Source organism: Phoxinus phoxinus, assembly GCF_949152265.1.
Source record: "Phoxinus phoxinus genome assembly, chromosome: 6".
Taxonomy (NCBI): domain Eukaryota; kingdom Metazoa; phylum Chordata; class Actinopteri; order Cypriniformes; family Leuciscidae; genus Phoxinus; species Phoxinus phoxinus.
Genome location: NC_136881.1, coordinates 8,027,528 through 8,053,781, shown reverse-complemented (window position 1 = coordinate 8,053,781; position 26,254 = coordinate 8,027,528). Strand labels below are relative to the sequence as shown.

At 38.9% G+C, this 26,254-nt stretch overlaps 5 protein-coding genes across 5 annotated transcripts; 4 read left to right on the top strand and 1 right to left on the bottom strand.

The window, feature by feature from the left end:
* The first annotated feature begins 430 nt into the window (after nt 1-430).
* Nucleotides 431-3,600, top strand: fga (fibrinogen alpha chain). The gene is made up of 6 exons (XM_079614780.1): nt 431-605; nt 757-867; nt 984-1,167; nt 1,304-1,449; nt 1,546-2,434; nt 2,739-3,600. The coding sequence occupies exons 1-6, from the start codon at nt 552-554 to the stop codon at nt 3,434-3,436; spliced, it is 2,082 nt and encodes a 693-aa protein (XP_079470906.1). The 5' UTR covers nt 431-551; the 3' UTR covers nt 3,437-3,600.
* A 483-nt stretch (nt 3,601-4,083) lies between these two features.
* LOC306999798 (fibrinogen alpha chain-like) lies at nt 4,084-6,636 on the top strand. The gene is made up of 5 exons (XM_079614782.1): nt 4,084-4,277; nt 4,429-4,539; nt 4,656-4,839; nt 4,976-5,121; nt 5,218-6,636. The coding sequence occupies exons 1-5, from the start codon at nt 4,224-4,226 to the stop codon at nt 6,130-6,132; spliced, it is 1,410 nt and encodes a 469-aa protein (XP_079470908.1). The 5' UTR covers nt 4,084-4,223; the 3' UTR covers nt 6,133-6,636.
* On the top strand, nt 6,627-9,537 carry LOC306999799 (fibrinogen alpha chain). The gene is made up of 4 exons (XM_079614783.1): nt 6,627-7,477; nt 7,639-7,822; nt 8,329-8,474; nt 8,834-9,537. Exons 2-4 carry the CDS (start codon nt 7,765-7,767, stop codon nt 9,128-9,130), a joined length of 501 nt encoding a protein of 166 aa, XP_079470909.1. The 5' UTR covers nt 6,627-7,477; nt 7,639-7,764; the 3' UTR covers nt 9,131-9,537.
* A 561-nt stretch (nt 9,538-10,098) lies between these two features.
* fgb (fibrinogen beta chain) lies at nt 10,099-14,601 on the bottom strand. Its single transcript, XM_079614781.1, has 8 exons — nt 14,456-14,601; nt 14,337-14,351; nt 13,833-14,036; nt 13,316-13,499; nt 12,505-12,846; nt 11,535-11,657; nt 10,935-11,220; nt 10,099-10,837 (listed from the first exon to the last, which is right to left on the bottom strand). The coding sequence occupies exons 1-8, from the start codon at nt 14,528-14,530 to the stop codon at nt 10,609-10,611; spliced, it is 1,458 nt and encodes a 485-aa protein (XP_079470907.1). The 5' UTR covers nt 14,531-14,601; the 3' UTR covers nt 10,099-10,608.
* A 1,287-nt stretch (nt 14,602-15,888) lies between these two features.
* rnf175 (ring finger protein 175) lies at nt 15,889-26,233 on the top strand. The gene is made up of 9 exons (XM_079616051.1): nt 15,889-16,082; nt 19,196-19,233; nt 19,656-19,797; nt 21,747-21,901; nt 22,615-22,722; nt 24,079-24,199; nt 24,926-25,059; nt 25,259-25,360; nt 25,659-26,233. Exons 1-9 carry the CDS (start codon nt 16,062-16,064, stop codon nt 25,777-25,779), a joined length of 942 nt encoding a protein of 313 aa, XP_079472177.1. The 5' UTR covers nt 15,889-16,061; the 3' UTR covers nt 25,780-26,233.
* Nucleotides 26,234-26,254: the final 21 nt, after the last annotated feature.

Below are 26,254 nucleotides of genomic sequence, written 5' to 3'. Positions count from 1 at the left end.
CAACATCATTACTCCTGTCTTGAGTGTCACATGATCCTTCAGAAATCATTCTAATATTCTGATTCGCTGAAAAAAGAAAAACATTCTGTGGTGCTGCTTAGTATTTTTGTTGAAACTGCAATACTTTTTACAGCACTCTTTGATAAATCTAAAGTTCAAAAGAACAGCATTTATTTGAAATAGAATTAAATAAATCTGACCTCTAAGTCCCCAATTATATATATTTTAAATAATATAATAATAAATTATACAATAAATGTAAATTCTATTAATATGTTCCTAGCCCCACGAGGAATGTATGAGTAAGTGATACTGCAGTGTCAGTTCTTGTACAAGTTGGCTACAAATGTTATCTTTCCCGTAAACCAGTTGATAATGGTCAAAATTGTGTCATTTGCATCTCTCTCTCTCTCTCTGTTTCTTTGAGGGCAAGTTTGTCCACACACTCTGTTCCAGATTGTGGGGGCTGAGTCAGTCTGTTGATCAATCAGAAGGGTTCATATGGGACGTGTGAGCAGTGAGAGTCTGTATTCTGCACAGAGAGGCCAGAGATGAAGCTCACACATTCGCTCTTCTGCCTGTTCGTGGTCGTGTCCTCTGCCCTGGTAAGTTACTTTTCTTTCATGCACTGCATTTATTTAAACCCATTTGGATTCTTAAACAAATACCGCTAAGAATTTATTTCAATTATTTATGCATTGATCACAATGTATTTGCACACTTAAAGTAGTTTTCCCTCTCTGACTCTTTTTCCAGTCAGAGGACACAGTCGTGAACCCTAGAGGTGCGCGTCCTATTGAACACGGTTACAAGGCACAAGACACCTGTCAGACAAAAGAATGGCCTATGTGTACAGATGATGACTGGGTTTGTACTATTATTTATTATTTAAATCATACATATCGATTGAAGGTTTCATCAAGCACAGAAAAGTGCAATATGGCCCAACAACAAGTTAGCTAAAGACCATTTCATTTCTTCAGGGAAGCAAATGTCCATCCGGCTGCCGAGTTCAAGGCCTCATGGACAAAGCAGACCACGATATCCTCAAGAAGATTGAGAGGATTCGTAGTCTCCTGGACGAGGGCCGGAAACTTTATCGCTCCGCTGATCAAATGTCCAAAACCACTTACACTTACCTAAGAGAGCGACTGACCTCTACCGCCGGTAAGGATTCGCTTTGATTCAATCTTAGATTTTTGGAAATCTTTCATAATTAATGCCAAGGATAAAGTTTATATTTAGAAGCTCACACAAGTATTTTCTGAAGACAATTCAGATAATGTTTTCTACTTTCACTCAGGTACTGATAACAGGTACGCCTCATTGGCTGATCAGCTGAGACAGAGAATTACTGATATCAAGATTAAAATCGACCGTCAACTCCGGTTACTGGACGCTCTGAAGTCGCAGGTCAAAGATCAAGTTATTGTAATGCAGCGACTTGAGGTGAGCAAGATATCTATCTATCTGATACCTCTACAATGATTTCTTGATATAACTTACTATTAAAGCACATTCTCCCAAAATGATCTCTTGGCGCAGGTCGACATAGACATCAAGCTACGCACATGCAAGGGCTCCTGCGCCAGCTACAGTGAGTTCACGGTGGACAAGGAGAGCTATGTGTCTCTGGACAAGCAAATGGACCATCTGGACGCTATCCGCGTACAGAGTGTGGAGACAGTCAGTTCCCTGGGAATCATGAAGAGCAGGCCGTTGAAGGACGTGGTGTTACCCTCCATATACAAGAGCGGAACGGGTACAGCCGAGCAGAAGCAGCTCCTCTTCGGGGACGTGGGTCAGATGCAGCTCACTCTGGAGGCGGAAGGTTCCACTGCCGAATCTGCCGCAACTGTTAGCAAGTTCCCCACATCAGGTATAGGCTCAACTTCCTCCTCTACATCGCGTTCCTCCTCTTCCACATCCACCGTCACACAGTGCACCAAGTCAGTGCGCAAAGTGGTAACACACACCAAAGACGGCCCCGTGGAGAAGATTGAGGTCACGTCTAGCGGGCCTGGGTGTGAAGATTTAGGAAAACTAGGAATTTCTGATTCAGAATTTTTGACGGCAGCCAAAGATGGGAAAGATCTGAGTCGTGGCAGCACAAAAATAACCATAACTGGTGGGGAGGGAAAGTCCATCACTTCTCTCACTCACGGCACCAGTGATCTAGGCGGCTTCGGTGAAGACTTCTTCAAGGGGCTTGGCACTGATACCCAAAAGTTATCCTCATCCTCATCCTCTTCCACAAAAACAGTCGTGTCAGATGGAAGCAAAAGTTTCTCAAAGACCACCCTCTCTAGCGACCCATTTTTTGGGGATGACCTTGGGGCGTTTATGCGTGGGGATGTTGAAGAGGATCTGCCCGACATCCACGCACGAAGTGTGAAATCGAAGGACGAGCGCAAGGCTGGCTTTGTTGGTGGAGGTACACTCGAGTGAAACTCTTAACTCAAGCAGCATACACAAGTGAACCATTAGCATATGTAATTCTCTTAAAAATACTGACAATATTAGCAAGAGTTTGTTTAGATCTTCTTGGAAGCATGTGGTGTAATGTATTAAACTAATATCCAAGTAATTAAAAAACAACATGTCACATTTAATTGCACTCAGATGCTCATCCAGAAACAATGTTGCAGAACTATGTCAATTCCATTAGTTCCGAAATTAATGAAACGAATTTGCAATGCAGCTTTGCTCTAATCAGCAGGTGTGTAATCTTCTTTCAGATTGCGTTGAAATCCAGCAGAAGCATGTTAACGGCGGTCAGAGCGGCCTGTTCAAAATAAAGCTGGCTGGGTCGGAGGAGGTAGTAGAGGTTTACTGTGACCAGGACACTGGGATGGGGGGCTGGGCTCTGGTTCAGCAGCGGGAAGATGGGTCTGTTAACTTCAATCGCACTTGGAAGGAGTATCGAAATGGTTTTGGGCAGGTAGACCAAAAGGGTAAGGGTGAGGTCTGGATCGGCAACATCTTTCTGCACCTTCTCACTCAGAACGAGAGTCTCCTGAGAGTTGAGCTGCAGGACTGGCAAGGGAACGAGGCATATGCCGAGTACAGTTTTAGAGTTGGCTCGGAGGCAGATGGGTTCCCATTGACCGTGTCCCAATACACGGGGGACGCAGGTGATGCGTTAGTGAACGGACAGCCTAACCTCGGATCCTTCCTTTCACATGCTGGCATGAAGTTTAGCACCTTTGATAGGGACAACGATAAGTGGGAGGAGAACTGTGCGGAGATGTATGGTGGAGGGTGGTGGTACAATAACTGCCGGTCAGCCAATCTCAATGGGATTTACTATAAAGGGGGCCAGTACGACCCCGGCACCAAAGTCCCTTATGAGATTGAGAATGGTGTCGTGTGGCTGCTTTTCAAACCAGCTGATTACTCTCTCAAAGTAGTGCGAATGAAGATCAGACCTGTCTGAAAATTAAAAAAGAGGGGATTTGGGGAGGAGAGGACAGATAGCCATTGCTTTGAATGATCAGTATCGATAATCTGCTTGTCATAATGTAAAGCTATAATGTTGCCATGTATATTTTTACACAACCATCATACCTCATGTTTCCAATAAAACTGTGTTCACTTTAAGGTTTGGACTGTTTGTGTGTGTGTGTTTATTTTATTTTATTTCAAAATATCTGCTTTTAGAATATTTTTCTGGAAATAGACAACTTTACAGCTAAGTCATAACCACAAAAAAAAGACAATCTGCGCACATAACCTTGGTTTCTTTAACTTTTCAATAAATAAAGCTTATTTTAGTCTCAGCAAAACATTTTCAAAAATCTGACCTTTGGGTACACTGGGGCAGTACCATCAAAAGGACATCTTTGTGCCTTATTTACCTCTAAAAGTTTCACAGTAGTAAGTCCCCGAATATATATTTTTTAAATAATATACTAATAAATTATACAATAAATATATATTACAATAATATGTTCCTAGTCCCACGATGGATGTATGAGTAAGTGATACTGCAGTGTCAGTTCTTGTACAAGTAGGCTACAAATGTTATCTTTCCCGTAAACCAGTTGATAATGGTCAAAATTGTGTCATTTGCATCTCTCTCTCTCTCTGTTTCTTTGAGGGCAAGTTTGTCCACACACTCTGTTCCAGATTGTGGGGGCTGAGTCAGTCTGTTGATCAATCAGAAGGGTTCATATGGGACGTGTGAGCAGTGAGAGTCTGTATTCTGCACAGAGAGGCCAGAGATGAAGCTCACACATTCGCTCTTCTGCCTGTTCGTGGTCGTGTCCTCTGCCCTGGTAAGTTACTTTTCTTTCATGCACTGCATTTATTTAAACCCATTTGGATTCTTAAACAAATACCGCTAAGAATTTATTTCAATTATTTATGCATTGATCACAATGTATTTGCACACTTAAAGTAGTTTTCCCTCTCTGACTCTTTTTCAAGTCAGAGGACACAGTCGTGAACCCTAGAGGTGCTCGTCCTATTGAACACGGTTACAAGGCACAAGACACCTGTCAGACAAAAGAATGGCCTATGTGTATAGATGATGACTGGGTATGTACTGTTATTTATTATTTAAGTCATACATATCGATTGAAGGTTTCATCAAGCACAGAAAAGTGCAATATGGTCCAACAACAAGTTAGCTAAAGACCATTTCATTTCTTCAGGGAAGCAAATGTCCATCCGGCTGCCGAGTTCAAGGTCTCATGGACAAAGCAGACCACGATATCCTCAAGAAGATTGAGAGGATTCGTAGTCTCCTGGACGAGGGCCGGAAACTTTATCGCTCCGCTGATCAAGTGTCCAAAACCACTTACACTTACCTAAGAGAGCGACTGACCTCTACCGCCGGTAAGGATTCGCTTTGATTCAATCTTAGATTTTTGGAAATCTTTCATAATTAATGCCAAGGATAAAGTTTATATTTAGAAGCTCACACAAGTATTTTCTGAAGACAATTCAGATAATGTTTTCTACTTTCACTCAGGTACTGATAACAGGTACGCCTCATTGGCTGATCAGCTGAGACAGAGAATTACTGATATCAAGATCAAAATCGACCGTCAACTCCGGTTACTGGACGCTCTGAAGTCGCAGGTCAAAGATCAAGTTATTGTAATGCAGCGACTTGAGGTGGGCAAGATATCTATCTATCTGATACCTCTACAATGATTTCTTGATATAACTTACTATTAAAGCACATTCTCCCAAAATGATCTCTTGGCGCAGGTCGACATAGACATCAAGCTACGCACATGCAAGGGCTCCTGCGCCAGCTACAGTGAGTTCACGGTGGACAAGGAGAGCTACGTGACTCTGGACAAGCAAATGGACCATCTGGACGCTATCCGCGTACAGAGTGTGGAGACAGTCAGTTCCCTGGGAATCATGAAGAGCAGGCCGTTGAAGGACGTGGTGTTACCCTCCATATACAAGAGCGGAACGGGTACAGCCGAGCAGAAGCAGCTCCTCTTCGGGGACGTGGGTCAGATGCAGCTCACTCTGGAGGCGGAAGGTTCCACTGCCGAATCTGCCGCAACTGTTAGCAAGTTCCCCACATCAGGTATAGGCTCAACTTCCTCCTCTACATCGCGTTCCTCCTCTTCCACATCCACCGTCACACAGTGCACCAAGTCAGTGCGCAAAGTGGTAACACACACCAAAGACGGCCCCGTGGAGAAGATTGAGGTCACGTCTAGCGGGCCTGGGTGTGAAGATTTAGGAAAACTAGGAATTTCTGATTCAGAATTTTTGACGGCAGCCAAAGATGGGAAAGATCTGAGTCGTGGCAGCACAAAAATAACCATAACTGGTGGGGAGGGAAAGTCCATCACTTCTCTCACTCACGGCACCAGTGATCTAGGCGGCTTCGGTGATGACTTCTTCAAGGGGCTTGGCACTGATACCCAAAAGTTATCCTCATCCTCATCCTCATCCTCATCCTCTTCCACAAAAACAGTCGTGTCAGATGGAAGCAAAAGTTTCTCAAAGACCACCCTCTCTAGCGACCCATTTTTTGGGGATGACCTTGGGGCGTTTATGCGTGGGGATGTTGAAGAGGATCTGCCCGACATCCACGCACGAAGTGTGAAATCGAAGGACGAGCGCAGGGCTGGCTCTGTTGGTGAAGATACAGTTTTTTAGATTCAATATAAATAAGATTAATTATGTGACTAACCATAGAAATCTTAACTTTATTTTAGACTTATGATAAACTTTTATCACACTTCCCTTTTCTACGTCTGATTATGACAAACTTTCCATTCCAGATGGGGGTTTGTCCATATTTGACCCAAAATTGGGTTGAAACAACCCAACATTTTTTAGAGTGTATAAAGGGGGCCAGTACGACCCCGGCACCAAAGTCCCTTATGAGATTGAGAATGGTGTCGTGTGGCTGCTTTTCAAACCAGCTGATTACTCTCTCAAAGTAGTGCGAATGAAGATCAGACCTGTCTGGAAATGTAAAAAGAGGGGATTTGGGGGGGGGGGGGGGGACACACAGATAGCCATTGCTTTGAATGATCAGTATCGATAATGATCAGTATCGATAATCTGCTTGTCATAATGTAAAGCTGTTATGTTGCAATGTATATTTTTACTTAACCATCATACCTCATGTTTCCAATAAAAATGTGTTCACTTTAAGTTTTGGACTGTGTGTGTGTTTTTAAATTGTATTTCAAAATATCTGCTTTTAGAAAAAGGAAATAGGAAATAGACACCTTTACAGCTAAGTCAAAACCACAAAAAAAGACAATCTGCTTACATAATCTTGGTTTCTTTAACTTTTCAATAAATAAAGCTTATTTTAGACTCAGCAAAACATTTTAAAAAATCGGACCTTTGGGTACACTGGGGCAGTACCGTCAAAAGGACATCTTGTACCTTATTTACCTCTAAAAGATTTACAGTAGTACCTTAAGAGTACACAATACTAGGTTAAGGTACTAATGTGCACCTTTTAGGGGTAGGTAAGATACAAAGTTGAGTGACAAGTTGTTGTACCCCTAAAGGAACAATTTTTGCACATTTTCTTCTGGCAGTGTATCCTAAAGATCATATTATCATCTTGACCACAGTTAATAATTAAAACTCATTTACCTACCTTTAATATATACAGTATTTAATATAAGACTGAAGTCGTCTATGCCTGGTTTAGATACTTAGTTATTTTAGACTTTATAAGGTGGTTTCACATCAAGATTGTTGAACAAACAATGAGCTTACAACATTAGCACTATATAGGCTATCACAATCAAATGATATTACCCTATTAATGTGAATGAAATGTTCAAAATTAGCCATCACCCATGAATAACAAACATTAAAGTGTAATGTTTAATGCAAATGTGTTTGCTTTGTTGCAGTGTGTACAGTGTGTACGGCCTTGAAATCCAGTCGCAAACAACATAATCACTCTGGTTTCAGCAAATTTGGACAGTGTCCAGTGTGGTCAACATACCCTTTGTGCTCTGATGAGGAGAGGGTGAGTGATTTTGGAGAATCAGATATTATATTGCACATCACACACCACTATGAAATAATAAAAATGCATTCATTAACTAAGAAAAGATTAAGAGAAATTGTTATTCCACAATTGTTGGAATTAGTCGGTACTGGAATTTTTGTGATTTTTTTCTTTTGCAGGGGGATAAATGTCCATCTGGATGTCAACTGGAGGGTCTTATTAATGTGGCAGAGGAAAACATTCGTAAACGACTGAGAAATATTTGTGGAAGGATTCAACAAAATCAGGACATCACCTCATCAGTAATGCAAACGAGTGTCCAGCTTTATGGGTCACAAAGAAAAGCTATCATCCAAACATATAGTATGTTAAATGTTATGGTTATTTTTATGCTTTTATATCTAATTCTCAAATCAAGTGTTTTGTAAAATAAAAAGATAAAAATGGAAAAATACCTAAAGCACCATTTGGAGTTGCTTAGATTGCAACACAAGAAGGAATCCTCAAGATAACCTCTAGACATCCTTTTGCAGTTCTCACACAGTTTTAATATATATTTCAAGTGCCTCAAATTGCTCCCTTCTAAAGAGGTCACTGGAGGAATCATTGACTGGAACTAATAGCTTCCATGTTCCTCAGAGAATTATTCTTTTTGTAAGGGTTCCTGGTTCTCTAGAGGATTCTGCCAATGTGCTGAACAGAACAGTTATGTACAATATTAATTTCAAGAACCTAGATTTCTGAGTAATTACTCAGAAGGCCTCTTCGACAAAACATAACAAAAATAAAAAAATACAAAATGTTGTATATTATCATTTTTAGTAATTTACAAAAGGCTGAGGAGGTCTGATGGTATTCTCTGTGTGCAGTGCAGGAGCTCAGATATGCTGAGTTTGCTGAAGAACTTCAAAGAAACCTAACATTCATGCACAAGAGGTCTACAGAACTTGCAGAAGACTTACAGAAGCATCATCACATGATCTGGGATCAGATAAATGAAATCCGTCGAACTGAGGTAAGGTATTTCCCAAAGTCTTTTATTTTAGCTGTTCTCAACCTTTGTAAGCCAAGATGCAGTCAAAGTCATACTATCTCTAACATTCAAATAACATAGTATGAATAAATATCTCTGAGAGGTATATATTATATTTAGAAGTTTATTAAAGCCTCTTCAACACTGCTGTTTTTGTTTGTTTGTTTTTTTGTATTTTGACTGGAAGGTCAGTCGAGTAAATTCAGGTTCACATAATCAATATATTTGATTAAATGTTCTGCGAAAACGTTTGAGTCAGGGATTTCACTATTTGCTTGAAGGTTGAAATGTAACTTTTGCCCTGATTCAGACTTGTTTTTGTGCAATTCTTTGGAGTGAAGGTGGACATTGACATCAAAATCCGTGCATGCAAAGGATCATGCAAGCAAACCTTTGACCATGCCGTGGATGACGAAGCCTTCAAAGCTATGGAGATCAAAATGGCGCAGTTCAGCATAATCTCGAAGAGGCGGAAATCATTCGCCAAAGTAAAAAAACTAAAACTTCAGTCTGCTGACCGGCCCGCTGTGTCCCCCACTTACCGTAAAATTCCCATAGTTCGCACTGAGCTTCTCACAAAGTTTGAAGACATTGAGCAGCATCAGGTGGTTTTAGATGAACTCCTTGAAGATTTTTAATCATATTTATGTCTAGATTAGTAATATGAGGGATTGTTTATATCTAACACGGTGTATGGTTTGGTAATGTATACGAGCAGTAGGCTATACTGACAAATACTTATTTTTTTGTGTTAAATATTTGCTGCATATTTATTTAAAGATAACATGTGCCATTTATTTAGCCAATATCACCTCAAATGTTTCTTGTTTTTTTATTTTATTTTATATATCTAACTTATGTCCAATATTCCTGGCGTTAGAAAACAAATATTATATTCTTAACAGCAGAAGACTACAACAGCCATAGCAACTAAGAACCAAATGTGAATGAGATACTGTACAAAATGCCATTTCACAAATTTACCTCATTAAAATCTCACAACTGTGTAATCATGACTTCTGTGCCAATAAAACAACATTTTTCATACGGCGTGTGTAGGTGTTTGGCCACTTTTTCAGTTTTTTTTCTCTTTTCTTTGTTAAGTATGACATTAAACAATGTTTATTAACATGTTTCAACCAAACAATTTTCCCCCTAATAAAGTGTACTTGTTTACCAAGGACACAACAAAATGGGTAATAAGCATGCTGGGGATGTAACATGAGACATGTGAAGTCATTTCCAAGCTGTAATTATGTCAAATAAAGTATGACATTTTTATTTAATTGTGTATGTTTAGTATACACTCTCAGAAAAAAGTTATTGGAGCGGCACCTTTTCAAAAGGTACGCGTTTGTACCTATTTACCCCTAAAAGGTGCATATTAGTACCTTAAATGTACATATTACATAATAATACTTTAATGGTAAATATTAGTACTTTTTAAAAGGGTACTTTTTAAAAGATTTTTGTTTATTATTATTTTAAAAAAGGCCACATTGTCAATTCTATCACAGAATATAGAAACACAAAAAGAAAATTGTCCCATGATGCATGTATATACACTTTTGGAAATTATAAGTAGACAAATTAAATAAACCTGTGAGAGTGTGAAAAGGGTTTTAATACAAATTATTTTCGAAAAATCCATGTCAAAAGTACTCATAAAGTGCCAAAGAAACAACAGTATGTGTTTATATTCAGTCTTTTTGAATATGCCTGAATTTATTGCTATTGCAGCTTCATACATCTCATACTAATCTAATACTGTTGCTCTCAAAAAATAAAATAAAAAAAATAACATAAATACTGAAGACACTTTGTTTAATTTTATAGGTCAGCTTTAATGAGAATTAGGTGGATTGTGTATCCATCTTGTTTTACACTGTTTTGCATATATTCCTTTTTAAACACTTCAAATAACACAATTCAGAGTGTTTCAAGTTCAGCAAAACTCTTTTATGCAAACACAAATAATAGTTCTTGTAAACATATAGGTTCAGGTTTTATTATCCTCCTATTTCTCAAAAAAAAACTAAAATAAATGAGTGGCATTGAATGGGAATGTACACAAGAGTGGACACACAGTATCTCATTTCAATTCACTTCATCACTATCATGATTTGAAGAAAGGTCTGATCTTCATGCTGATAGATTTGAGCGAATACCACGAGCCCTTCCAGTTCATCCACACAATGCCATCATCTGTCCCATGCTTGGCCATGTATTTTGTATAAGCTCCGCCCCTGTAGTATCGCCCATTAGGATTACAAGCATGGCATCGGTTGTACCACCATCCGCCTCCATCTTCCTTTGAACACTGCTTAGAAGGATCTCCAGGTATCCTGTTTACGATTGACACAATTGGAGAGAGAAAGAACATTAGATACTGAAGTTTTTCCATGCAGTTTTCAGTCTGGCCATAGGACAAGCTATACGAACCATTTGTCGTTATCTCTGTCATAGGTGCTGAACATCATGCCATTATGGATGGTCATGGTACGGTTTTCTCCAAACAGTTCTGTTGCGCCATCTAAGAACGTGTTTCCAGCTGTTCCTGAGTAACGGCCAACTGCTAGGATGTAGTTGGTGGCTTCGCCCTGAACAGTGAACTGCTCGTACTGAGCGTAGACCTTTGAACCGGACCAATCTTCCATTTCAACCAGAAGCTCGGTGGGACCCATCTTAGTAATCTGACTAATACGATCGTTACCCAACCAGTACTCACCTAAAACAGTCCACAACAAGTTCATTAGAGAATGAGATGATATGGTGATGAATCAGTTTTTTTTGGCAATACTGATTGAACATGAAAGCTTGCTGGTTTAGATAGTTAAGAAGCCTGGTAGGAGAAACCAGCACAACAAAACACAACATCTTGGTATTTTCTGCAGGGTCTAACCACACAATATGCAATGTCTGAAGTAAGTTCTTGGCTAGATTCTTCTTGTTCATCAGTAAAACTACACATTCTAAAACCCGATTCCCACATTTCTAAGTTTATATCATGGTTTTGCATATCATTTGTTAGCCATAGCTTACCAGGAGTCTCGCAGTGGCCTTTGCCCACATCAAATGCAATGTTTCCAAAGCCTCTTCGGTAGTCGTCCCAGCGCCTGCCAAAATCAACACTGCCGTCCATTCGGCTCTGGATGACCACCCAACCTGTGGAATAATAGGGAAGTTGATGATGATGGTTGCATCATTGGAAAAACATGCATCTACCTACATTTTTGCAAAACTCCAAAAATGTACGGTTTCCAGCTGAAAGGACCATTGGTGGCACTATGACACGCAAATTATGATTACAGGAGCAGATTATCGATTTAGAAAGATTTATTTTAGTGCAGTTCCTTGACACTATGTTATGACCTCAAAATATTTTACTATGCATGATTTGTAAAAGTACATTTTGTCATTTGCACCACATAACCAGCTCCATTTGCTTGGCTGTTCTGGGATAGTAAACTTGCTCAGTAGCGCACCTGATACAGCAATGCACTTGCTCGGGAATCCCGTGATACATCAATCACAATAAAAGAGCAAAAAACTGGTACAATCAAGCTAAAATGGCATGGCTGCTTTAGAAAATGTGTTTGCTTTTAGCTCACTTTGCTTTTGTTACCATTACCGGTTAGGATTATGGTGGTGTTTATAGGTGCAACATTATTTTCAAATGCATTGGCACATTAACCTTTTAGCACCACTCATTAGACATTTAATGTCCGAACTCCCTAAATACAACAGGCAATATAAAACGTTGCCAGATTCACATTCATTTGTTTCAGATAAAACTGAACTCACTTTTAGTGCCACTCACAGGACATTTCACATTGAAAGTATTGCAAAACTTTCAAGCAACGTAATATAATTTTGTAGAAATATTGCCACTGGCATGTTTTCCCAATGAATCTGGGTTGGCTGTTTCTCGTGTCGTGACTTTCCTCAATAGGCCACATGATTTTGAGAGCCTGAGTTACATTAGGGGTTTGTTTAAATTAAGTCGACATACCTCCTTGTTGACTCGTCTGATCGCAGTAGACCTTGTAGGGCATACTGAGTGGATCAGGCCGTATGAGGTACATCTGAGAGTCCTGTCCTCCTTTGCGGAAAATTTCCTCACACTCCTTGCCGGAAACCACTGGAATCGGGCAGCTGACTTTACAAGGCGCTTGGCACTTGGCTCTCTGAGTAGTGACGGCTTTCTCCAAACGCTGAATCTTCTCACGGATCTTCTCCAGCACAGCCTGTAGGATTTTGATATTCTGGGGGGAGGTGACGTCCACAGCATCCTTAACATAAGCATGCTGTGTCTCTAGACTGTCTGTGTACTGACCAACCAGCATACCATTGCCTACGAGAGAACACAAAGAGGGGGATGTTTAATAATCAACGATAATGAGATTATATTTTTAATTTTTTTGGCAGATGCCTTAATTCTTATTGACTTACACAATGTATATATATGATCAAAATGTGTGTTCCCTGGGAATCAAGCCCAGGGAATCAAACAGCTGAGCTATTAGGAAAGCTAATAAAAAATCATCCTTGTTTCATCACAATATACTTGCAGAGGTTCTCAACTCTGGCCCTCAAGGTCCACCTTCCAGAGTTTAGCTCCAACCTTGATCAAACTCATCTGCCTATAACTTTCTTGTAATCCCGAGACCCTGCTTAGCTCGTTCAGGCGTGTTGGTTTAGGGTTGGAGCAAAACTCTGCAGGAAAATGGACCTCGAGGGCCAGAGTTGAAAAACCCCGGGCTATTACTTCCAGATCAAAAGATTCTAAGCTCTCTGAGTCGGAATGAAGTATAGTTAGTTACCCTCGGTGACTCTTTGTCTTTGTGCTACTTCTGCAGTCATATCCATGACGTAGCCATAGATAGAGTTGGTGGACTGGGTCAACTCATCCACAGATCTTTTCAGCTGATCTACAGTTGGCTTCACGTTACGTTCTTGCTTTTGGATGGTTTTCTTCAGCTCACAACCTGTGGGACACAACACTCCCTGAAGAGAGAGAGAGAGAGAGAGAGAGAGAGAGAGAGAGAGAGAGAGAGAGAGAGAGAGAGAGAGAGAAACAAAACTAATTTAATTGTGGTTTGTGTTACATAAATTAGGGCCGCAACCCCAAACCATTAACAGTTCTATTCAGATCAATGACTTAATGGTTGAACAAATGGGTTTTCAATGGGAGATTATATGTTATTAAGATTATTCCATAGGCCTTACTTACAATTTTGTCATCTTATCCTAAAATATCAGAAATTAGTGCCTGGATGGGTTATGTCGCCCATCTAAATACATATTGCACTAATAGAATCAAAGAATATTGGCACTGACCATTTTCTCAGACATGTGGGTACATCCGCCCGATTCTGGGTACTCTTCCTTCTCCGCCGTAACTTTCCCCACCGGCGCTGCAGTTGGTCGTCCACGATAACGACTTGCCCCACTGACGGGGGGTGGGGCCGCTGGGCCCGAGGAGTACGTCTCACGACCTCTACTGACAGGACGATGACCCCTGGGATCTACGGTTGCTTTAGGCTAAATTCAGAACAATCCATCTAAAATGTCACTGCATTTTTTTTATGTAATTGTTTGCACATTCCATATTATTCGAGGTCATAAGTAGCCTACTCCAAAATATGATCTATATAGGCCTACACCGTATTTGACCAGTTTTTTTATTTTATGTAATACAATCTTAATCAACCATAACTGACAAATCTATCCATATCACTGTGTGTCTGTATTAATTTATTAATCATATCTTCTGTATTATTTATGCAGTGTATGATTTGAATGGACTATTTATTCATATTTTGAATTTTAAAAAGGACTTACCTCTTTTTTTGCTTCCTGAAGCAAAACGGCAAATAAAAACAAGACAATAATTAGGCTACTACATTATCAAAATGTAATATTCAAATTAGCTTAAATATTAGAATGTTAATAATATTTACCCCTCCATAATCATCATATTCGTCTTGTGCGAGAGTTCCAACAACACACAGGAAAAGTAATAAGAGAAGCTTCATTTTGGTAGAGCTCACACTTCAGTTTCAGCAACAGTGTGAGGTTCTCAGCTGTAGATAATTCAGTGCTGCTCTCCCAGAATTTATACCATATACCCCCCCCCCCCCCCCCCCCACCCCCCCTGCACTGGAACAGGAGGGACTGCGGTGCTGGTTAATCTTTAATTCTCGATGTGCCGCTTTTGGTAATCAGTTCAGGGACTGCATCATTTTGGGGAAATGAAGAAATTATGTGAACAAAGCGATAATAAATAATCGTGAAGCAATCAAGTAATACGTATATGCAAATGAATATTTCACTATATTTGGTATGTTATGTATTGAATGTATAAAGTTGTAAAACGTTATTTAGAATGGCAGACAGATTTTGGAATAGAATAGAATAGAATAGAATAGAATAGAATAGAATAGAATAGAATAGAATAGAATAGAATAGAATAGAATAGAGAATAGAAATCTAGCCACATTTTTATTGAACTGCCCACTAGGCTACTACATTAGTTGCTATGTATGATAAAAAAACGTGTACATATTTATTACATCTGAATTGTTCAAACTGCAAAAATAAAACGAAACATTTATAGTAAAATGACTAAAACTCAATAGTATGATGGACCTGTGATTAACATTAAACAAGAATCTCCAATTGAGACACGCTCAATCAGTTGAACTATGTTTCTATGTTCTGTTAAATCTGCATTACTCAGCAAGTAAACTATTGCTGTTTGTTTGGCCAGTGTGATTTGTTGTGCCATATCTTCTTCAACCACCCACATCTCTAACTTTGACTCATAGCCAACAGACATGACAAACAGACACTTTGTACTCGTGTTATTTTTTTGAACACTTAAGGCTCTCAATCCCTCATATCATTGTAAAAGTACTGCTAGCTTTTATTAAGCAATTAAGTGTAAATGAGAATTAATTCTCAAATCTTACTGAATTACAAATGATACATTTTGGCTGTGTAAGATATAGCCTACACTCAAAAACGTTTACTAAATTATATAAAAAAACAAATGTATGATTTCAGAAGCTATTCTATATTTTAGAAAATAGAAACTTTAACGAACTGATAGGCTATTCTATCATTTTTAGTTAATATAGCCAGCCAATCCCGTAGTAGATGTAGGCTATGCGTGAGTTTTGCTCCTGCGCAGATCTGTGCCAGCAAGCCGTCATGAACACATTACAGGAAGTCCATCGGTTCTTTTGAACAGTTCACTTCAAAGATCCGGTTAAAAACTATGAAAAAATTAGAAAGCATACACACACAACGTGTAATTTTTGCTCGTTTTAATAGGACATGCTTCGTCAAAAGCATAGACTGTATAAAACATGGTCAAAAGAGACGGTTCAGTCAGGTTCAAACAAATGAGTCGGCCGAATACCGCTCGGGCCAATTTCCAAAAGATTCATGGAAGAGATTCGACTCACCTGAACGATTCGTTTAGAATGGAACACGAGCATAATGGTGTCTGCCGGTAGAAACGGAGCCATTAATAGATGACTGGAATCTAGAGCGATATTAATAATGGCTGACCTGCAACCCCAGGTACTGGATTCAGTATTTCATATATAGATGGTCCTCAGACAACTAAAACCGCTGATGTTTCGCCTTAATATTTTGGTATATAGGCTAACGTTAACTGTCATGTACACTGCCAGCGACGCGGCGGCTAGCTAGTAACTCAACCTGCTATTATAATGAACGAATCTGTTTACATCTGATCAACACGCTCGCGTGCAGTGTAGATAGATCCGTTGATTATAATGGGAAAGGTTTTGTTTAGTTTGTTCAGCAAACTTGGTGTATGTGAGTAAAATGCCTTTAAAAACGTGGCAGGAACACCAGTTTATGGATTAGGCTAACTTTATTGCAAACATATGATTATGATATTCACGGTGATACTTATTGTAATGAGAAATCAATTGCCTTAGCCTATCACTGCCTGTTTTATTAAAAGTGAATCACTGGGTATTGAGAAGGATAAATCACAACCTGCAAGTGGACATGTCTGGTTTGTGAGTAAATGCAAGCCAGTTTGACCCTTTTTTTTGTACATTGAGAGCTATGTTATGAAGACTTTTTTGAGGTTTGAAAGGCACTGTTGTATGATCAGTAGTTTGTATAAATGTCCAGCTAACTGCAAGAGCTACAAAATCTCTCTTCTAGTCAGCTGACTCGTCATGGAGATGTGTGGACACTGGACAAGCATGGCCATGTTTATCTCACACTCAATGACATACAGAATATAAGATGCCAGCATCAGATTATGCTGTATGCACTCTAGATTGGTAGTTATAGGTTCAAATGTGAATGTATAAAGGAATCGGTACAGTTGTACCAGTTTTCTTTTTCTGATTTACTTAAATTGGCATTTTTAAATGTAGTCTTTCAAAAATCATCTACCCTGATGTGGTTCTAAAGCCGTATTAGCCTACCTTTTTTTACATATCACAAAAAAAAGAAATAAAAAAAAAAGAAATCATGCTTGCACTTGGCAGTGATTTGTGAACTAAATAAGGATTTAAACATGTCATAAATAATCCCAAGCAACTCGTCCCATATTCCAAGTCTGAAGGCACATGGTAGGGTTTGCTGAGAAACAAACCGAAAATAGGCTAATCTATTAAATGAACATTTTCGGTCGATGCACTCCTGTGTACATTCATGCGAGTGTTTACAGTTTCGCCCAGGAAAAGCACACAAACAAATAATTTTGAGAAATCAAGATGAAATACTACATGAAACACAAGGCGTAAAGACTTTCTTCTCTGAGGTGAATACCTCTGTTGTAAGACAGTCAGACACCCACCGAATCATGTGACGGTACACACAATTTAGTGACGGTAGGATTAGGATTGGGATTAGCTCTTCACAGCACCTACTACAGTTACATAATTCGGCGGGTCATATAATCTCCTCTCCATAACACAAATACACACTAGAGCTTTGCCAAATATGTTTTGCCAATATCTGATGGGGACCCCCTTATTCTCCGGGGGCTCAAGCGTCCGCTTAAGTCCCCCCCCTACTCTCGAATACTTGATTCTGATTGGCCATTTGCTGCATGCCATTTGCTTGCTATATGTTTTTTGTTTATAGAGTGCACCAGTGTCCGCCTACTTTTGTAGCGACCTTGGTCCGGAAGTATTTTTAAGGGATTTAAAAAAAAAGTCTTAGTTTAAGAGTTATCACCAATGAACCAAACCAATTAGCTATAAAGTGAATCACATTGTAACAAACTTCATCAGACAAAAAGACAAGAATAAGTTCTTAGCAGCTTTACTCAGGGAAAGAACTACAATCCCATGAAGCATTGCGAATGACATAATTTAATTAAATATGGTGGAGAAATATAACACTTTTGATTTAATAAAGATGGTGAAGGAAAATAGGCCTATATATTGATTACAAATCTAAATATTTAAGTAGTTTAAGTAGTAGCATAGGGAAACACTACATCATTCACGGTGCTTGTTGGGAGTTTGTTCTTTGGGAATTTGCTTGTTGTGATTCTCTGATTGGTGGAGATTTCTCTGCAGAATCATGTCGTTTTTTCACCAGAAATTCTGCGGTTAAACATGATTATGTAAAAAATAAGTTATAATGGAGGTTGATGCCTTCAACAAAAGCATTTACTATTGATTAATGATGACATCGTAGCTCACACAGTAGTTCTGTCTTTAACTATTTCGCACTATTTCGATTTAACTGCCTTCGCAAACTGTCAAAATATTGTGTCGATAAGACCCCCATGACCCTTTTTTTTTTATAAATCATACATTGAGTCTGTATTAACATTCTCATTAATCTGCTGGTATGGTAATCTCACTGTCAAGGCCAAAACTGCTATTTCCAATATAGTAAAATTATAGGTGTCCAGCAGTGTAGCCTCACTGACCTGTATAACAGACATGTAGTTAGAAAGCTTTCACCCCCTTCATTTAGAGTTTCAGATTTTACCAGTTTAGATTACCTCCAGTAAAGAGCAATAGATATAGCCTAGGCACTCATTCGTTCCGACACCCATCTCTTTTCTAAACTCAGCCCGGAGGAGTAGATAGACTTAACAATTAAATAGTGATGGGGTTGTTAAAACATGTAGGCTATAGTATTGATTGATGTTGTTGATGAAATGGTGACCGTTATGGAAATGTTCCCCTGTGTTGACATATTCTTTTTTATGATGAATAGGCCTATTGTCAGATGTTTCTCTCGGTCTTGTATTTGTGTGTTTGTGTCTGTCCTGATGTTGGTGATCGTCCTGTGTGTCTATGTCTTGCTGCAGAACCAATTGCCCTATGGGGACAAATAAAGTTTAAACTAAACTATTTTAAAGTAATTGTTAAAAATCACTTCCTCCATGGAGAAAATGAATGGGATTTCTGCTTCCGGAACCCGACTGTTGACTCTATTATGTGATTCTCTAGAAAACTTCTGAGTTCTGACTGGTCAATAGCGTTTACTAATAACAGAAATCAACACATCAGGCAAAATAAATCCAGACCAGGGGTCTTGTACTATCTTGACGGGTCATACAAACTACACACATAATAATTGTAAAAGAATAGAAGATGCATTTCAGTGTTGTTTTTGTAAAGCATGCCAGTTACCTAAACATGTTATTTTTGTATTTTCTAAATCCAGTTCTTTCTTCACAGGACGACCTTTTGAAAATGTCTAACAGAGAATCGTGGAAGTAAGTAGTCATGAGCAATCTTTTTTTATGTGGTTGTTGCTTAGAATAATCATGGACATATCTTTTTTAGATGTTCAGAAAAGTGAAAGTTGTTGTAAAAGGACGTTTAACTCTTCTAAACTGTCTTTTTTAGTGCCTTATGATTGTCATCATCTATGTAAAAATAGTTCCTGGTGGATGTGTGTCATTGTTATAAGTGAACACTGGCAATGTCGTGCAAGTGGCCTCAGTAGGTCTGGCCTCGTGTATGATCCTGCAGAAATGAACCTCTTTCACAACCTCTTAACCTAGTTTTCTGTATCATTAGCTTCTAGTTTGGGAATCAGTGAATATAGGAGTGTTGATCTATGTCTTAGGTTTCATGGCATAAAGATTATCTGATTATTTCTGACTTGTCTGTACTCTTGTGTGTGTAACTCCAGGATGCAGCACGAGAGGTTGCACGTGAAGCATCGAGGTCATGAGGCCATGCATGCCGAGATGGTTCTGATTCTCATCGCCACGCTAGTGGTTGCTCAGATTGTCCTGGTTCAGTGGAAACAAAGACACGGCAGATCCTACAACGTGAGTACCTACGTTTACATGAGCCGCGTTTCCACCGCGGGAACTTTCCCCAGGAACTAGGAACTTTGGGGTGGTACTCGGTGTGTTTACACCGCAGGAACCAGGGTCTAAACGAAGTTCCGGGTAAATATTTCCCCCTCCGAAAGTCCCTGCTGGCGAGGTAGTACTTTTTAAAAGTTCAGGAACTTTCGGGGGCGGGACTTGTGTGCTGAACATGCTGATTGGTTGTGTTCACGCCGCATTTTGACTGGAGGACTCCACGTAGCATTCTATTTTAACAAGCATTTTAAAAAATCTATTGCGGTTCGTGGCTTCATGCATTAAGAGTTGTCTGTCTGCAAATATGGAATTTAATAAAAAAAATAAAAAAACACAGCTGGACTGGACAGACGACGAGGTTCAGGCTTTATTAAGCGTATTGTAACAGGAAATTTTCTGCGCGTTCGTCCTAGCCATCTCATTCAATGTCCGCAATACATCAGAAACACAACTGCAGCACAGTTCGAATCTCCTCCATACTTATTATAAATGTGGCGCTCAAAACTGATTACTGTCCGTCGCAGACTGGGAGGAGCAGACGCGCGCAGTTTATAATCTTCCCGGTACTTTAGACCGCGGTGTAAACGCATAAAGCAACCGGTCTGGGGCAAAAAAAGTTCCTGGGACAAATTGTTCCGGGTAATTGCGGTGGAAACGCGGCTATGGACTCCTTTCGTTTCAGTCTGAACTAATTTAGGTTGATATGTGCGTTTAAATGTTACAAGCTTCAAATTGGAATAGGTTTTTTGACATGCACACACTGCACGAATATAGAGGGTTTCCCGCTGTGTGCACCTACTATTCTTCTACATTACTTATTTTCTTTGTTTTAAAGAGCTGATTTAATATTTACATATTTTGGGTCCTAATTGACCGTTCGTAAAGACCCACCCCCTTTAGTTACTGTTGCTATGTCCGACATGCCACGCCGCTCTCACCCCACACCATGTTCTCACTCGGTGAAAAATACACCGTGGAGCAGAGAGGACATTGACAACGCGCTGACAGACATGACATACCAGGTTACTTTTGATATGAAACAAAGTCTTACCTTTCAAATTTGGTAATTTTTAAAAAGAAATTTAAACAATAAATACCGTTTTGTGGCTCTTTAATGTGTCGTGACAGATCGCTGTAGAGCCTCAGTTAAAGCTGCTCGTGAACCGATCATCTCTTCCTTCTAGTTAATTAATAGCATCAAATAAACATGAATGAACATAAGAAGGAATGTTGTTTTAACCGCGTCAGTACATTCTGTTTTTCAAGTTCAAATCCTCCCATGTTAATCTACCAACTCTCCTGACTGCTTTGTCGGTCAAAAATGGCGGATTAGGATTGGTCAGATCACCTGTCAATCAAACTCCCTGCGAAGGGTCAATTAGGAGACGACGAGCAAATGAACCATTGTGTTGTGCTGTTTATTTTTATCAAGCTGTAAAAATGCCCCTTCCCACGCCTGAAACAAGGTGTCTGTGGATGATAGTCCGAAAACAAGGACTGGTGGGACGTTGTCCTGCTCCACTTGAGTTGACGATGAGTTAAAGGAAAACTTTAGAGTGACACGGACTTTATTCAACTGCTCGTTTCACACATCATTACACCATTTCTAAGTCATTGCGTAATGCGTATGCGTAGTACTTTCCCCTCATCAGTTTGTTTTCAATCCAATCAAGTGTTTATAGGTCCTCTTGATCTGATTAGAAGAGGTTTAAAGCACAATCCGAATGGGATTTTAATTGTATTTGGCCAATTCCTCCGATTGGCGTGATTACATGTGACTTTTTTTATTTATTCCGACTGTGCTAGTAGTCCGATACATTTTTATTTTTCTGATTTTTAGGGTCCATGTGCACAAATAAAGCTCTGTAAAAAGTAATAAATGAATATTGTTTATTTTGTTTGCCTTGTAGATGGTCACACTATTGCAGATGTGGGTGGTTCCTCTGTACTTCACCATTAAGCTTTATTGGTGGCGTTTCCTGTCCACATGGGGCATGTTCTCCGTCATCACCAGCTATGTCATATTCAGAGCCACACGCAAACCTCTCTCCTGCAGAACGCCACGGTAATGCTTTCAGTTTTTTTGAGAAAAAAATGACATTTGTCATCATTTACTTACCTGTATGTTGTTCCAGACTGTTCTATAGCTTTTTATCTTCTGTTAGTCACAAAAATAAAAGTTTTGAGGAATTATTCACATTGGTCTTTTCTATACAATGATATTGTAATCAAGATTTGTTAAGCAAAACAGGACTTTTCTTTGTGTTACAAAATGTCTTATTTGGGTTCCATAGCATATAGAAAGTTAAACTTTTTCATTATTGAATTTTCCTTTTTGGATGATCGTTTCTTTTAAATAAGCTAAAAGAGCTGCAGGATGACTTAGTATTTGAAGTATTTATATGAATATATTATTAATTTAAATGAAATACTAAAAGAATGCATACAATAAAAATAAACTGAATTTCTTTTTATTTTCCCTCAACAACTATTAATTTAAATGAAGAAAATGCAGTTCTGGAATACAGAACGTAACTTCTGGAATCACAAAATGAATCATAATTTGTTAACAATGTTAATTAAATATATCAATCAACAGTTTGTCATAATCACAGCACAAATATCATGTGTATGTATGCAGCTTCGGATACTGTATTGTGTTAGCAGCAGTTATGGGAGTTTTAAGAGTGTAATATACGACGTGTAATGCCCCTTGTAGAATGTGTTGCCTGTGCATTGTTATATAGAATATGAACTAAAAGCCTTTAATTTCTGCAGGATGGTGTATAAGTGGTTCCTCCTCATTTACAAGCTGAGCTACGCTGTGGGTGTTATAGGATATCTCGCCATCATGTTTACCATGTTTGGATTCAACGTTTTTTTCAGGTGCGTAACATTGAAAACATTGACATATTTGATCAGAAATGAAACGGTGCCTTCATTCAGATCCTAAAATCCTAAACACAGGGCACAGGGATCCTAAGGAGGAGAAATTGTCTGTCTGAGTAGTGAGTCAGTAGTTAGTTCGCCCCCTGTTCATTGTTTCCATGGCAATGCTGACACAATGGCGTTCTAATTAGAAGGAATTACTCCCTTAAGCCCTAGTCGGATGGCACTAAGTTTCCAGGGGGACGTTGGAGAAGTTTGTGTTTCACAGACATACTTTGGGATTTTTAATTCCACCCGAATCTGCCAAGTCTGAGTTTTTCCTCACACAACCTCTGTACAAATTCCAAGGCAACTTACCTACCGTTTTTTTTCAGCAATCTCAACAGTCCTCTGGGAAATATAATCCGGTCTGATTGCCAATATTGTATGATCCTAATGCTTCTCCTCAAAAAAATTTTTTTTAACCTATCTGAGTTACTGTTTGCGCACCAATCTTCGGCATGCTTTCAATTCATTGCAATATGGATGGTATCCTATGAAAAAATACAATTCTAAAATAAAGAAAATGGAGCCAAATTGCGAAGATTATTAATTAAAATTCTATCAATAAATAATACATTTAAAAGACATAGACGTCATATGTGATGCATGAAAGAACAGCAGCTGAGCTTCTGTAACGCCCACATCTAGAAAGCACACACTCCCATCTCTGTCTGTCCCGTCCGAATGGATACATGAAATCACAGGCGTCGAATGATAAGAACTGTAATTCAAATGTAGTTAAGAAAACTAGTCCCGTCCGAAAAAGGTATTGAAATTGTGAGTGTATTTCTGTGGTGACATGTTTCAGAGTGAAGAATAACACATTTATTAAATGTTTAATTTAGGAAACTGCAAAAGTGAAGAGACTAAATGTTTAGATCAGCTGCAAAACTTCCAGCAAGAGAGTCCGGTCAGTCCTGTGTTCGGTATTTGGTATTTTTACGATATTTTACTCTTGGAGATCTAGGGCAGGTTCCAAAATCTGCAATACTTAATTTCTATTTCTGTAAATCCCTGCCCCTAAATGGATATAAATTGAATGTACACTGTTACAGTTCAGACTGTTGGACGGACATACAGCAACGCACAAGCGAAGTTCTCAATAAAGAATAACTTCTGCTTGAAAGATATCCCAACGTCTCCTGGTCTCTGCTTGGACGAAGGAAAAAGTTTCCTACAAGAGGATGTGCATGCTCTGATTGCCACTCTAAGAATAATTAGATAGACAATTGATTGTATAAGTTATGGTTGAAATATGTTTTTACATCTTTAAGGGCTTGCACAATTATTCAAATAGATTTTTTTTTCCAGGATTAAAGCAGAGGATTCGATGGATGTAGGTGTGATCATGCTTTTCTATGGTCTGTACTATGGGGTAATGGGACGTGACTTTGCTGAAATCTGCTCAGACTACATGGCATCCACTATAGGGGTAAATACATATACATCAGTTTCTATACGTCAATGTCCAGACATTCTCATATTAATGTAACTCTTTGGCCGTGTGTCCACCAAAGCGTTTTTGTCCCTATTTTTTTTCAATTGTTTTCAATGGGATCGGCGCTTATTTAAATACAGTAACAGCGTGAGCATCTATTTCGCGCTGAGTGCTTGCTGTTTTTTTTCTTCCGGATGCCGAGAGTGGAAGAATGTTCAACTTTGGGTAAAACAGAGGCTCATCACTGTCACTTTTTACCCAGCCGTCCAATTACAGTGGAGGAGGGGCGGGACAAATCCCACACCGACCAACCGCCACATCCTGCTTGTACAAGGACAACAGACGACAACAACCAGCACAACAATGGAACAAAATCATTTAAAACAAGTACTTTGCATCGTATCAACATTTTTATATTCAGATACAAACTATCTAAATCAGATATTAGTAATAGTAACACTTCCACGCATATTCTCTATCATATCAACCAAAGCATCTCAACTGAAAAAGGCGTTTTCAGAAGAGCGCCTGGTGTTTTCAGCTGGCTAAAAACGCTTTGGTGGACATACGGCTTTAAACCCTTACATTTATTCTCAGATATCCTGCAGGATTGTTTGTGAACATTTCAATTTCCAAAAAATGAATTCATAGTAAAGGTTTTTGTTGTTAATTCTCCCAGTAACTCTTTTACCTGGTTTCTTTTCCGTCTGCCTTCTTCAGTACTATAACATGGGTGGTATGCCATCCCGAAACCTTAGTGATGACATTTGCGCCGTGTGTGGTCAGAAGATTTTTGTGGACCTAGATGAGGAAGGCATCATTGAGGACACCTACCAGCTCTCCTGTAACCACATGTATCCTTCATTTCAGGAAACAGGAAACAAGTAGTTTTGTTGTTATGTGGAACATTTTTATGTTTTTATTTAATTTATTGATGTTTCGAGAACTTAATTTTTTTTCCTTCTATTTATTGTATGAGGAAACATGAAGTTAAAGTTTCTGCAAACCTTTCTTTGTTTAGTCAAATTATCCTTAACTACCTTTGGTCAACAGATTTCATGAATTCTGTATTCGTGGCTGGTGCATCGTGGGAAAAAAGCAGACGTGTCCATACTGCAATGAGAAGGTGGACCTCAAAAAGATGATGAATAACCCGTATCCTTACATTTGGTTAAATATGGCCATTGGTCAATTTACATGCAAGACATTCAATTAAATAATGACTAAATTCCTAGAACGACACAAGTTTGTTAGAAAATGAAATTACAATATATAAACTCGCAATTGTGAGAAAACTATTATCTTATCTTGGATAAAACTTTGTTTTTCTTAATGATAAAATAAACATTAAACTTTATTTTATTTTACAGTGTAAAGTGTACTGAACCAAAATACACACTAAAAGTTTTCAAATTTGTAATAACCATATTTACGCCTTAAATCTCCTCATAAGCTGGGAGAGAACACATGTTTTATATGGACAGCTTCTGGATTGGTTGAGGTACCTGGTCGCCTGGCAACCCATCATAATTGGAATCGTGCACGGAATCAATTTTTCACTTGGACTTGAATAAACCCCTACAGTATTTGATTCTGTTTAAAACTGTGCATGTGTTGACCTTTTTGAATATTTATTTGTAAATTTTACACTTTATAATATAAATCAGACAGCTGCTTATTTTGCTTTTTAAAATCTTTAGACACATGGAAACGGACTTGTTCAGATACACAGAACTCTTTCAGAAGTGACCTACGCTGATACATCAATCAAAGACGTACAGAAGCCCCTGTAAAGCTGCTGTTTATCACTCCTACTCGAAACCGTGCCTCCTTTTCTCTGTCTCTGTTGGTTTAATCGTTTAGCATTGTAATGCTGTGGATATTAAGTGGTTATGGTTTTGTTACGGTTAAATGAAGCGGGAAGACTAGAGGGGTGATTGCCAAAGCTGCACTCAGTATTTTTTATTTTATAACCCCATGAGGTGACCTGCTCTGTGTAAAATTAAACCATTTTTATGTGGCTACTGATATGACTTGAGTCTGTCGTGA